General features: G+C 39.3%; 2 protein-coding genes across 2 annotated transcripts in view; one reads left to right on the top strand and one right to left on the bottom strand.

The window, feature by feature from the left end:
* sowah (ankyrin repeat domain family member sosondowah) overlaps positions 1 to 14,440 on the top strand; it is a 278,269-nt gene that overhangs the window by 23,077 nt on the left and 240,752 nt on the right. The gene's annotated exons all lie outside the window — the stretch shown is intronic.
* Positions 1 to 14,440, bottom strand: part of mirr (iroquois-class homeodomain protein mirror) — a 33,923-nt gene that overhangs the window by 8,682 nt on the left and 10,801 nt on the right. Inside the window, exons 2-3 of the mRNA XM_018514393.1 lie at positions 9,842 to 10,336; positions 5,855 to 5,967 (exon numbers count right to left, since the gene is read on the bottom strand). Of these exons, the coding sequence (XP_018369895.1) occupies positions 5,855 to 5,967; positions 9,842 to 10,336 (608 nt within the window). The remainder of the gene's footprint in view (positions 1 to 5,854; positions 5,968 to 9,841; positions 10,337 to 14,440) is intronic.

The following is a 14,440-nucleotide window of genomic DNA, read 5'->3' as shown; positions in this document are numbered from 1 at the left end:
TATACACGTGTCACATTGCATCCCGCCACATGCGGAGATTATACAATCTTGCGCTCTCTCTCTCTCTCACTCACTCACTCACTCACTCACTCACTCACTCACTCATCCTCCAACTGTCCCAGTGAATATCACCGAGTTCATACAAAATGATACACGGTGCGCTACTTTGTCACACGATCGCTTAAATCCGTCCGCAAAACGCACTCTAACTCCATCGTCCGTGATTAAAGTCACGCTGAATTATCCTGAGTCGAGATTATTGCTCCGGCGCTTCTCGACCGTTATCGTTGAACTTACGAAATTTATGGAAGCACGCTTCCTGTGTTTTGCAGAAAGATATGGTCGTGAGTAACGGATCGGCGATCGCTTAATTACTAATTAGCCCGTATATTCGTTTTCCTGTTTACTAGATTGAAGTGCGCTGTTTAACAAGTTCTTTTGTAAAATAAAAATGAATAGAGGAAAGATTATTATCTTAGCAGACTGTGAATTTAAGAAACATTCCGTAGATTGAAGTGTAAGATGAAATATTTTATACATAAATCATACACGCTAAACTTATGATTTGCCACGTCGACGACTCTTTCATTTGATATTCCTGTATACCTCTTAATCGAGACATATAACTCTTATGAATTATTCACTTCGTTTAATCGAAACAGCTACGGTTTTATCATATTGATCTTACATCAAATTTCATCTTTGATATTTTTTTGTAAAATTAGTAATCAAGAGAACGTGTCAGTCAAGAACGTGATCTCCTTTGCTCGACTTGCAATCAGAGCAGCTCGCTACTTCTCGGCAACGTCTGTTCGACTGCTGAGAGAAGGCAGCGATATCGGGTGGAGGGGTGCGGCTAAGTCATTAAATCCTGACGCGCATACATAGCCAGAGCAGGACTAATCTACGTCCATTAAACCTAATGGGGAAAGAGCGGCGTGCATTCCGCGGGCTGCCTGTCACGCGGTTCGACGAATCGCTGTCATCCGCATGTTACCAAAGGAACGAAGCTGTGCGCGTGGGCCCCGCGACCCCTTCGCCTAACGAAAAACGAGTGTCGCTGACTTTTCCGCCGGGCACATCCCCCTCAACCCTTACCACCCAAGCAAAAACCGTCCCCCGGGACCGAAACCGGGTCATTAAACGGCCGTACATCATCCACGCGAGACGTATCTCACGGGCGGGGCACCGAAGGGTGCGGAATATCAGCCCCGCCTCGTCTCATTAGCCGCGAAATATTTCGAGTCCTATCGGCGACGAGTAGTGGATGCTGCTGTTAAGGCTCTAATTTCTAAATGATAACATTAAACCGACCTTTACATCCTATTTACGAGCGTCCTTCGGCTGTGAAGCCTTAACTCTCCTTATAAGATCATCGGAGGAAGATATACGGTTTTATTAAAGTATCTAAAAATTTAACTAACTACAAATTTGAAAATAATTTTGTTTGGACATCAAAATAATTATTTGCATTATTAGATATCAGAAGAGCAATGGTAACCCAATCCTTTGAGTTAAATAACATTTTGCTATTTTTAAATTCTATGTATGTTAAAATCAATCTTTTCTATGATTAGTTCTGAAGTAAGCAATATCCATATTAACATATGTGTGTATTTAGTAAATAATAAATTTAAGTCAAATTTAATATATTTTCTTGAGTTAAATCGTTTAACTGCATTATTTTAATTAAATTAATGACCTACTGAGTAGGAGCAGTAACACACACACACACACACACACGACCTAAAAATAATTAAAAATAATTCAAATTGGGTATAGATTAACATTATGAATTTAACAGTGCAAAACGCTTAAATTAATGCTAGAATATTAAAATTTTTGCAATATTATCATTAATGTTTGAGCGTTTTATATAATTATTTTGATGGTTTATCAAAATTATTTTATATCTGTATTTAAATTTTTTAATACTTCAGCAAAGTCGTTCTTTCCATATGAAATTATGAATGTATCTTTTTATACATATGCAATTTCGTCGCTGACGAATTTAAGTACACTTAGGAAGCTACCTTTTCGAGAAGCACGTATTGTATTCGATTTCACAACGGATAAATATAATTCTACGAAGAATCTTCTTTTCTCCATTAATAACCGCGCTTGTTCATATCTGATGACTTCGCGTAAGTTACATTAGAATTCTCGTGCCGTGCCTCGGGATACTCGTTCGAGACTCGAAGCGCGTGCCGACACATCGGTGTCGTTGTACGGACACGCTTAATAATACTACGTATCGGCGATCGGTCTCAACTGATATGCCGAACATAGAGCGCGCGAGACGACGTAAGCGGGCCTGCCCGTACGACAGAGGGGCCTGTTCGTCGCTTTCTTATTGTCTACCCTATATGTCTCCGGAAGCAGGGCCAATCCGCCGGAAAGACGAGACCGTTAACCCGCACGATCCCGAGACCTTGCGGCCGTGCATGCCAACGCTGCATTATTGGCTTTTTGTATGCTCATGTTAAGTGGTCGTCGCGCACGCTCGCGCATAATGCGCCAGATCCTTCGCACCTCTCGGTTCCGATTTAAGGGATAGTTCCGGGCTAGGCGTTACCGAAACGTTTCGCATGATACCTTTGCCATTACTGACGAGGATGATAATAATAATCATTTCACAATGGAATTAGTTGATGAGTTGATAATATAACAATCACATAGTTAATAAAAATAATGTTGTGGTTAGTGTAGTTTTCCGCGTTACAAGAAATAATATAAAAAATAATTTATAATATAAGTAATAATAATTTATAATATAAATAATTAACAATGCAGAGAGTAATTTATTTATATATAAAAGATATACGCGTTTTATTTAATATAACTTAATGCAATATTCCTTGCGCTTTAGACGATGTAAGATATGAAGAGAAAGTTTATATATGCTAAGAAACTGTCTACAAGAAAATTATGGGTATATAATATGTGATACAAACTGGTAATGCACGCAGAAGAATGATGAATAAACAAAAGTGAGCACTTTAAAGTCAGTTCTTTTTCGCTTCCGGTTGTTGCAAAAACAAGAGCTAGAGGGAATGGAAGTAACACATTCCTTTTAATGATAAGATATAATAGGCGTTCACAATAACGAGCGCCTCAGGCATCGCACACTGCTTCTTAAATATCAATGTAAGCATTTCTTATTAGCTTCACCTATATGGCACGATGTTAAAAGATATCGCGTGCATACAATTCGATAAAGGGCTGAATATAATGCGTTTTATATGCGAGTCAAAGAAAGCTTTCACGTTTGTCGTGCAAATCCGTTCGTCTCGAAATGCGAAGGAAACGCGAGAACGGGGCGTGTCGCCGACGCGCACGAAACTTTCTGAGTAGACGCGCATTAGCTAAATAAGCATAATTTCACGAGAAAGGAAAAAGAATCGGTTATTCTTTCGACAATCCTCCGCAAACCTGATAAGGATGTTTTCCAGCAAAAAACACAGATGATACAGTATAACGCAGTGAATTATTATATCCTTATTGTTTGCCAATATTATACAAAGATGAAATAATCACTGATATCACTGTGTTACATTGTGTCTCTTGCTGGAAAACACCAAAGAAATATATATAAAAGTTTACTTCGAAAGGAAGATATTTCCGATTGCCATTTAATGTCTTTGTCCAGAGCTGACGCAGGTGCAGCTACGACCTGCTTCGCGGCTGTTCGCCTGTATCGCCTGTTGACAATCCATAGAACTCGCGCGTGTAGTTCCGGTGCGGCGCGGGGCCCACGGATCCGGCGCGGTGGGTCCCCGTAAAGGAGGACCTCGGTCGCTCGGCTACGACTAGAACGAATGGATGCTAAGCAAGCTGTATTACCCGATCACTTCCTTGCATACGAAGCAGCCATCGCCGGAAGTGCGTCACGCATGGTAGTATAGATTCCACGCGTTGACCGCTGTTGTCAACCAGGTTCGCTGCTTCGCCTTTAGAGGAGCGTCTCTCCCGCTCCTCGCGTCATGGCGAAATACGTGACCGTCGATTATACATACATGTATATATTTTTTTCTCCCGAGAAGCAGTGGGATATCGAACGCCTCGATCAACGTCATTGACGTAAAAGAACGCTGGGAATTGAATCTTTATCAGTTTGTTGACACGCGTCAGCGGTATAGATATTATGTAGAATAAGATTAATACTGTGACCGTAACACTTAGAATAGAATTTCATAGACTGCACCAGTGTTGTACGCAACTGAAACGTTTTCTCCTTAAAATATAGGCTGTTTTCCTTTTAAAAGACACAAATCGACCAAATTAACACACTCGAATACAGTTAAATGGCACGCCATATGCATAGTGCGAATTTTTAATACTAGTCTTATAAAATTTACAATTAAAATTTCTCAAACGATGTGTTTTCCAATGTATGAGTATTACAAATGATAGGGGCTGGTTTGTGGGTACGTTCTAATATTGTTCAATCGACCAAAATTATATTTAGATATAAATATACTCCGACTTTCCTCTTGGGCAGTGTCGAAAAATAACGATTGAGTTTAAGCAAAATTATAAATGGTAAGCAATGTGTGTCGATTTATATCAAAAGTGTCAATTGCAAAAGGAAAACAGCTAAAGTCTCGTTAGCGATCGAGGCCCATACTCGCTATGATTGAAAATGAGCCAACTGTGATATTCATACAGAGATATTTCAAGCGTGGACCGGCTAATGTCCAATAGTAATTTATATTATCGGTCATATTTACATAGATACCAGCCAGTCATCGTGTGCACGCGCAATAACTCTTCGTTTTTGCATGAAATGCGCGCCGTTATAACAGTCGAAGTTTTTCGAGTCGGCCACAATCTCGTAAACTGGCGAGATCCCGGAAACGCGACTAAGCGGGCTAATTATCGATATTTCGGATGACCTCGCGTCAATCGTTGGCAACATCGCGTCGCGTTGCGTCACATCGCTTGCGCCGCTCCGAATATTTTCTCCAAATTTTTAATCTCCATTATCCCGGTGATCCGACTTGAAATTATCAAACAAGACCTTTCGCCGACCGCGTCAGACACGCCGCGACCGATTCCAAGTGTGCGAGAAAAAAAGCGTCGTGGCGACAGCCCCGGGTCACTTGAGCGCTAATTTATTGGAATGTTTATGTGTTTCTCTCGCCGTCTTATCTCCGTCCGTACACCAGCGTATCGACCGTAGAGAGGAAAAGGAGCACATACAACCTGATCTTTCTCTCTTTTTCTTCCTTTCTTGCGACGGAAAAGGCATTAAAGTGCGTCGACGTTGAAAATACATAATGCATCGCAGAGATTACGGGGTAATTAAGATTCGTCTGCGTCTTATAGATTTGCAAAAGAACACTATGCTCTTGCTATAGAGCAGGAATATCCTTTCTATATAACACTGTTTCGGTGGCATTAAAATAATTATCACGTCCGCTGTAAGGTATCAACACCAAGAAGATAAATAAAATTATTGCGTGGCATTTCCTATCACTCGCGAGGATCTGTCGGGAAATTTTTACCTTTCTATGAAAGCTGATATGGTACGTGACGTTTATTTCGCTCGGATTGCCTTTGCTCTTTATGCGAATACATTTTTCTGATACCAGCTGGTTAGACAGACATTATCTAAGTCAACAAGTTAATTTTTTAGCAATTGTACACTTCCCTTTAAAACGATAATCAGAAATCGTCTAGCTTGTTTGTATCCAGATGCAGTTTGTTATCTAATTAAACGGCTGTTGTTTTGGCCCGTGCTTGAATCTGTATACATAATAGATATCGGACATACTCGAAATCAACATACGCTAAATGTATAATGCATGTAATGCGTGTAGTGAATAATTCGGAAAATATTTACAAGACTTACCCATTGAAGGGGTAATTCGCAAAAGCAGCATCGTAAGGGTGATACATCGAGGGATAAGGCCACGCTGCTGCGGCTCCAGCGCCCAGATTTTCTTTAAGATCTAGACCGGCGGCCTGTAACAACGTACAAACAAATAAATATCTTAATATTTCAATTCTGCAATTGCTGAGCATGCAATTATTATGATTTATATATATATATATATAAAGTAACAAAGGTGACGAGGTGAAAGATAATAATCGGCAAATTAACGACAGTGATAAGAGTAATTATTGTACGAGATTGTTTTACGTCGAAAAAGTTTGAACAGTTTTATGCCACATAATTTTTTTCGAGGCTATTAATAAATATATACGTATATATGTACCTATATATACGAATCATATTAGCGGTTGCAACAATAATTTTCACAAGTTGTTTCAAGTGGCCATGCTGATTTGCACACGCCATGGATTTATTTCGATTATTACCGCGCATATGTATATGCATTCTCCGAACCCGGTCACTCGTTATCACAACGTTTAAATGAAATCGCGCAGAATGCGGTTAATTGCTCGAAAGAGATCCATTTTTCGGAACGAACGTCGCAATTAGTTCGTATCGGTCGCACGGCTCGGTCCGATCTCTGATGCATCAATGATGATGAAAGAATAGCTGGCAAAGCGCTGATAATAATAATTAGGTTCGATGTGTGTGGCTCTCTTGTTTGCTTCTCTAACCCATGACCTCGCTTATACGACAGGATGGTCACTATTAAATTTCTGCTGTATTTTATTTAGCGGGTATAATAGGCTCATGAAAGGTTTTTTCTTTCTTTCTCTCTCTTTCTCTCATATTCTTTGCTAGGGTTATAAAACGTCCTCTCCAAAGAAAATTTTACTCAATATAATATTGAGTAAAATTGTTTTGAAATGAAAGTATTCTTTATTTGTTTCAATTTTTTTCTTTTTTTTTTAAAGAATTTCTTTTTCCAACCTGTTGTATTTATACATTACTTTTTATAGCACTTTATAATTAAGCAAAAGTTTTACTTGAATACATTTGTTCTTTTTGTATTTTTTTTTTAAGAGTGCCTTTAAGCCCATATCAGACTATGGGTTGACGATTACGATTAACGGTTTTGTTTCAGCCAATCACGATGTAGCGAGTCCATCATGATTGGCTGAAATAGAACGGGGCAACCATCAATCAAAATCGTCAACCTGTAATCTAATACGGGCTTTAAAGGGAATATATTCCCAAGCTGCTAACTAAATAAATGACGATATATATATCTCTCTCTCTCTCGCATGACATACATACATATCATACATAATAAGATCTTAACTTGATATGTTATTAATCCTCTGTCTCCAATCTGAGTTCTTTAAGCGAAATTTAATTCAAATTTCTGGACATAAGGAAGGGCGAAGTCTCATTCCTCCTCTTAACGAATTATTTAGTAATGTAACAGAGATGTTGAAAAGTAACCCTGAATTTTTGTAAAACCCTGGAACAATAAAAAAAACCTTAAGCTAACCGGAAAAAATCCAGATTGCAGATGAACGAAGTAAAAATATGAATGCAGTCGGAGGATTAATATCAGATATCCGAAATACACACAAAATGACAGACGAAATAAACAGACGAAATGTTTTTACACGATAACGTTCGGGGCTTTGCAAAAAGCAATGTTTGCGACAGGAATTACGCTATATAAATCTACGAAACCGCAGCCAGATAATCACCATGAACAGCGTAAATGCGAATGCCGCAGAGCGGAGGTTAGAAGATAAACGTTTTCTTTAAAAAGCTATACTTAATGACTTTATACAAGTAATATCACGAACGTCGCATAGTCTGTGCGCGATCTGTACAATCTGCTGCCTCGTTATGAACAGGCTATGGCTATATACTCGCACCCCTTAAGCTCGATCATAAAGAGCGACGATAACAACTCGGTCTTAGTGACAACGACTCGGCAATACGCGACAGTGTCCTACTGTTACGGTAGAATGGATTCATAAATTTTCGCTTCGTCGCTATTTCTTCATACACGCTTCGCGTGTGGTCCGATAACGCTTGTCCAACGCATGGACGAACACACAAAAGCACTTCTTCTAGATTACACATTAATAACTCTTCCCCAGTCACCTAATCGTGATGACATCGCGAATCGCTGCACGAGAAGGGATTAACGGTGTGAAACGAAAAGCGCTTTTTTTTCTGCACGCGTAAACGAAAGGCGCGAATTGCGTCACATCGGAAAAATTGGATCGCTAAACTTTGTTAATCCGCTAAATAAACACGTCATTTCGAACATTCAACGAAGCCATGAATATAAAAATTCGTATCAGAATTTAATCTGCACTCAGTGATACAGAAATATAGAAGTTCGTTCATACTGGAATTTAATCCACGTGATAAAAATTTTACGGCAGAATATAACGTCGCTACTATTACTGGCTCGCACGAAGCATTTATCGATATTGGAGAGCTATGTTGAACGTTTCGACGATCTGAGATCAACGGTAGTGCGCAGGAACGCGGAAGTACTGCGAGGAGAAACCTCGCATCCCGAGCTTCCAATGAATTCGACTACTTTCAGATATTAACCTTTTAGTACTTTACGTCAAGTTCGAGAAGCATTTGAAAGAATGACAAGTAGAATCCGAAAACATTGATAAAATTGTTGTAATTTCTACTCGGAGTATAAGGAATCAGGAGACGCGGTAGTGTCTCCGGCCATGTTCAAAAAAAAGTGAAAGGACATAAAGACATTACAAGTCTCTTATCCTGAGCCATTAAAGTCCATTCTTTGGGGGTACAGAACTACCAAAATATAAAAAATTTTAAATCAGACGTAACATATTCTGAAGGCAGCATCGCCATGAGTAATTTGAGCCAAAAAAAAAAATAAAATCGGTCAAGCCGTTCTGGATATAGGAGCAGTCAAAAAGTGATGACTTTCATGAAAAATGAAGTAACGTCTCCTTATTATTCTTATTATTCTTATTCTTCTTATTCTTCTCTGTCCGCAGTCTTCTTATACACAATATTTATAAAAATATTTGCAAGATATAAATGTATTAAAAAGCATTGTCATTTAATGGTTTATAATATCTTTAAATCACATTTCACACGATATCACATTTTGTTTTTAAGTACTTGTATAATAATTATATTTAAAACAATTATTCTTCTCTTATACACTATATTCAGCATATCGGTGAAATACATATTTATTTAGCTTCATCTTAAAATCTCTAAACGCGTTAACTCAACACTTTGTCCGACAGTGTGATATTAATTCTACAGTTACACACGCGTAAGCGAAATTAATTTATTACGTAGTTGCTTACAGGAAATAAATTAAATAATGGAAATTAGTGATTGTATAAATATCTCAGGCTCGTATCGCCTAGCATCTTCACATCTGGAATTTCCGCTTGAGTCTATTCATAGTATTATGCAGAACAAACAAGATGAGTTACATAAAATGTACTATATCATGAAATACATTTGCTTGTTTCGTCTCTAACAAAAGAAATAAACATAGTTAGCCATATGGAATACGAAATCCAGAATTTCCGGGTTATGTTATCATCGATAGAATCGTAAAATCCACGATATCCTTTGTTTCACGAATTGCTCCAGTCGTGCATCGATATTATCTCTCCCCCAGGCTTGTCGATACGCTACTTTCCTTACCGCGAGGAAATTCTGGAAAGTTTACACCATATCCCATTGCGACAAAATACTATTACAATCGATTCAAAGGCTAGTGTCGAGCTTATCGCACACGGCGCAGTTCAACCGTGTGAACGGTTATAAGTTATATATTTTAGTGGAAATAATGCATGCGAAATTTGCACAGAATGAAAAAAAAATTTTTTTTTCGTAGTCGTGGAAAGAAAAAACGCGAGCATAGAACTGTTGAATTTTGATTTCACGAACTTTCACTTCGGTCCTTTTCGTTTCATTGTACACTCAATAGGATCGACTCACCGTGGGCGTGTAGAAGGGTGCTTGCTCGGCGCCCAAGCTAGGAAAGTACGCAGCCATACCCTCGGACGCCGCCGCCGCGGCGGCGGCCGCGTATGGCGCGCTGTACATAGAGAGCGCGGCCGTGGGTAGGCCACCTAGACGCTGATAGCCACCCAGCAGTTCGTACTGGCAGGAGCAAACGGTCTGGCCTGTCAGTGGATCGGTGAAGATTGGCCGACCGGTATCGCAACACCTGGCTGCAGTAGGACCTCCGGCCGATGGTGGCGGATGACCCTGGGACGGGCTAACCGAGGTAGTGGGACTGCCAGGCGGTCTCACAATCGCGCTCGTCACTGCCATCCTCGCTTGCGACAGACCGGCTACGTCCAGAGGATGATTCGTCGTCGTACTGGCGGCTACACTGCTGACCAGGGACGAGCCGCCCGCGCTGAGGATCACACCGGTGACAGGCGAGGCCGAGGACGGCGCCAACGACGAGTTGACTGTCACAGGACACTGTAATCAACAAGATCGTACAGCTCCAATCAGTATCCAGTTAAAAATTGACTTAATTAATTAATTACATGCATTTTTTCCAAGTTAAATTCAAGTTAAATTCTTTGTGAGACCTATACCTGTTTCTATCAATGTACATTAACTTTAATCTCAGTTTAACTTACTCTGCATCTTTTTTTTATTCTTAAAACTAGAAAAATATGAAGAGTTAATTAAGATTAAAATTAAAGTACACACACATTGGTAGAAACGAGCGTTAGGCGCACATATCTCGTTAAAAATTAGATATATTGTCGCTACGAAATCTCAAAGTATCAACGACATGTTACGACGTGTTGCAGCTGGCGAATAGTACGAAGCGATCTCCGTTATGAAAAGGTGAACGCAACTGCATCAGGCTCCCCCCTTTTATTTCCACGACTAAACCGAAAATCTATGGGCTCTGAGCATAATGCCGGCGAGTCTCATTAATTCCATATCAAACACTACGGCTAAATAGATTAGCGGGTTGAGTGCCTTTCGCGCCCGGGAACCTAAACAAACCCCCGTGCAACACCCCTACCCCGTAGAGAGACGCTCCCCGCGATTGTCCCAGCCAGCCAGCCATCCATCCATCCATCCATCCATCCATTGCCTCGTTTCGGTGGCCCCAAACATATTGTCGAAACCCCCGTACGCATTGTGCTGGGGCGAAAAACCCATGCGCGATACGCATTATGGCGTCGAGAGAGAGTCGCGTTAATGCGTGTCCTCGATGCGTCGCCGATGTTTCGAGGGCCAACTGTCGCACATTGGCCAAACGCGTGTGCGTATGTACGGTAAATACCGTATTTCCACTATGTTTCGACGCGCGTTGCGGTTGACAACGCTAATATAAAGCTAATATAAAACAATTTTGCATTACTCATATAAAGCAGTTCTCCGGTTTCGGGTAAAAAAATGCGCTTTAGAGTACAATTTCTCTTGTATCGATGAATCGATTTAAATATGAAAATATCTGATTTAAAAATACGTTCAATATTCGCATCGCGTGTAAAGGCAAAGGAACTGGTCCTTCGCCAGATGCATAACCATACATTCGACCATTCTCTCCCAGAAATCGTAAGATTCCAGGGAGTTCGAGGGAAAAGCCGACGATGGCAAGAATGCGCTTCGGGACTCCGGATCGGGCAAAGGGTTAAACGACGAAGCGTGTTGGCGACCACTGGCCATAACTCAGTCCTAGTCCTCGAGAGAGGAAGCCAGCTGAGTTACTCGATGCGATCGCATCGAAGCTGCTTGCTGGTCGCAACCGTGCAAACCACAGCGGCAACTATATCACCTCTGTGCGAGGTGTCGGACAATGGTGCCTAACATAGTTTTTTTTACAAATGAAATCTTATTTTATCATATTTTTTTACAAAGTAACGAAAAATTGATGCAATATTTAAAAAATTTTATCATAGCAGAATTGAATTTTCCTCTATTCTTATTTTCTATTATTTTTCCTTCATTTAATTTTATTTATTTTTTCAACCATTTGTAATAATTATTAAACGGAAACCATAACATTATAATTTCCATAATATGTTACATATACGTATTTGTGTATATATAGGATGACAAGAAGTTTGATCATACAGTTCTCTATTTTTATCAAATCATTACTCAGATAGCACGTTATTTATCGTCATTTTGATATTAATATGACCACAAATAGCGTTAGCTTGCTAACCTGAGTAATAATGTATATTTATGAAAAACAACTCTGGAGTGTGTTAGTTACATCTTATCAAATATCAAAATGACTCTGCATCAAAAGATCTTTATTAGTTGATGAACCGAAAATACTTTATTGATTGCCCGAGAGAATTTATTTACCAAAAGATGCGCGGCCATCGTTGATGCGTTCCAAAAACGTTTCAAAATTTGTACCAAAGCTAAAGGTAGCTATTTATTGAATGTCAATTATTAGTTTTAGATATGATTAAAACTTCAGAGTTCGTTTTTCGTAAATATACTAATTTGATGAACACAAAACTTTGTGATCAAACTTTTTTGTTATTCTGTATAGATAAAGCATGCTTATAAAATTCTTTAATTTGTCAAAGATCTTATCATAAATTTTCAATGATTTATTAATATACATTAATAATCCAAGAGAGAATATTTATGAGTGCACACGCCTTGCAGAAAAACTTGACAGAATTGAAAAAGTATTATGTTAGGTTTAAGCACCACTGGCTTCGTCGCTGTCTCCTTTAAAGTAGCAAGGTGGCTTCGAAGCAGTATTACGTGGCATACAGCGTGCCAGGAGCGACCGACGAAAGCAATAATTATTCGTACGGCGTATACGTGTCGATATATCGACGCATTAGCTGTTCGTTCCCTCGTTTGTGCCACGAGCGCGCTAATTGCCATCACTGTGATTTCTCTCGTAGATGCCTTCCATTGAAGGGACACGTGCTAGAGAGTGAATTGCGATTTAACAATCATGTTACAATGCAGTAATGTCGATTTTTCCCTTACGTTTACTGAAATTTTGAAGTAAATTACATTCGTTATAATTGTGTGTCTCACATTGATTAATCGTTCTTAGGATTGAAACGCGGCCATCAAGTTCGAAAAATATTGCAGATTAAGTAGAAACCTGAGATTTCGCCCGATTTCGACTTTGCTCATGCTAGGTGTGTACGAAATTCTTTTTTTACGTTTGATATAAAATTTTTCGTGTCGTTTGGAATGACTTTTATCATTCGTTGCACGCCAGCTATTTATTAAAACTAGAATCAATCTGCATATCATTTGGATTTATATTTATGGATATTTTAGAAGCAAAAAGGCAGATATATATGTCAAACGTCAACTAGAAAAATAATCAAGTCGATTTTTCTGGAATATATTAATCTCCGGCACGCGAGTGGTGACATTTTCTTCGTATATTCCCTTTTCGCGACATTCGCCTAATTATACGTTACTTACACTCGATTCCGTGTAAAGTTTCGCGCGAACATCCGTTACTTGATACGTACTATAAAAACCGGTTGGCGATAAAGTCGAGGACGAGCGATCGTCGGGATGTACCTGCATTGCGAGTGAATGAGTCGAGCGAGAATTCGTCGTCGGAGAATATACGTGAATATTTGAACACTGCCGAAGGAGCATCGCACCGCTTAGTGTCGACCTGACATCTTCGAGGAGTTTGCGGAAAGTTACACCGGAATCTCTCGACTCGCACGCTGGTTGTCATTCAGGTACCCGGATACCTGAATTACGACGACCCATCGCTCACGCGTCGCGAAAAACCGATATCGCACGCATCGCGCCGCAAGTCGATGATCGATGGATCGTCGTCCGGGTCTGGGAAAAAAACGCATGTCCTCGGATTAAAACGACCGTAAACATCGAGTACCTGACGAGCAACTAAGAATCAGCACTCCGTACACACCGACAGCACCTGGCACACGCATCTTATGATCCGATTTGTATGCGCGATGCAACGAACAAATGTAGGAAACAAATAATAGCACGATCAGCAATGTTTCTCTCGGCAGCGGTAAAAAGCTTCGCGAAAACATTGCTGGAGGATACTAGGACTGGAATAACAAGCTGATATTTTCAAAAAAGTGTTGAGATATTTAAAGGCCTATATGAAAATATATAATCGAAATGGTAATCCTGGCTATACAGACACACACACACACACTCTGAGATTTCTGAAATCTCAGTGAAATTTTGAAACTTTATACGAAAAGAATGGTTTTGCTAAAATATTAAAAAATTTAATTAAATAGATTGACAATAATTTTATTAAACTATTAAAAAATAATTAATAAAACACTCAAATTAGTTGCTCGAACGTCAAAATTTTTTTACAGTATTACTCATCATGTTTAAGTTTCCTACATAATTATTTTGATGATCCAACAAAATTACTTTCAAGTCTATCTAAATTTTTAGATTCATCATCAAAATCGTTCTTTTCGTGTATTATTAGTAGAATTAATAAACTAAAAGTCACGTTTTCCAGTATTTATTATGATTTTAGACTATTTCTGAGCGAAGAATAGACATATTTTTTAGGTCACTTCTTCTTTTTCTTCTTCTAGTAACCATATATATATA

The sequence above is a fragment of the Trachymyrmex cornetzi genome, unplaced genomic scaffold, assembly GCF_001594075.2.
Source record: "Trachymyrmex cornetzi isolate Tcor2-1 unplaced genomic scaffold, Tcor1.1 scaffold503, whole genome shotgun sequence".
NCBI classification, from domain to species: Eukaryota; Metazoa; Arthropoda; class Insecta; order Hymenoptera; family Formicidae; genus Trachymyrmex; species Trachymyrmex cornetzi.
Note: the sequence above shows the minus strand (reverse complement) of the source record. Positions and strands in the feature narration are given on the sequence as shown.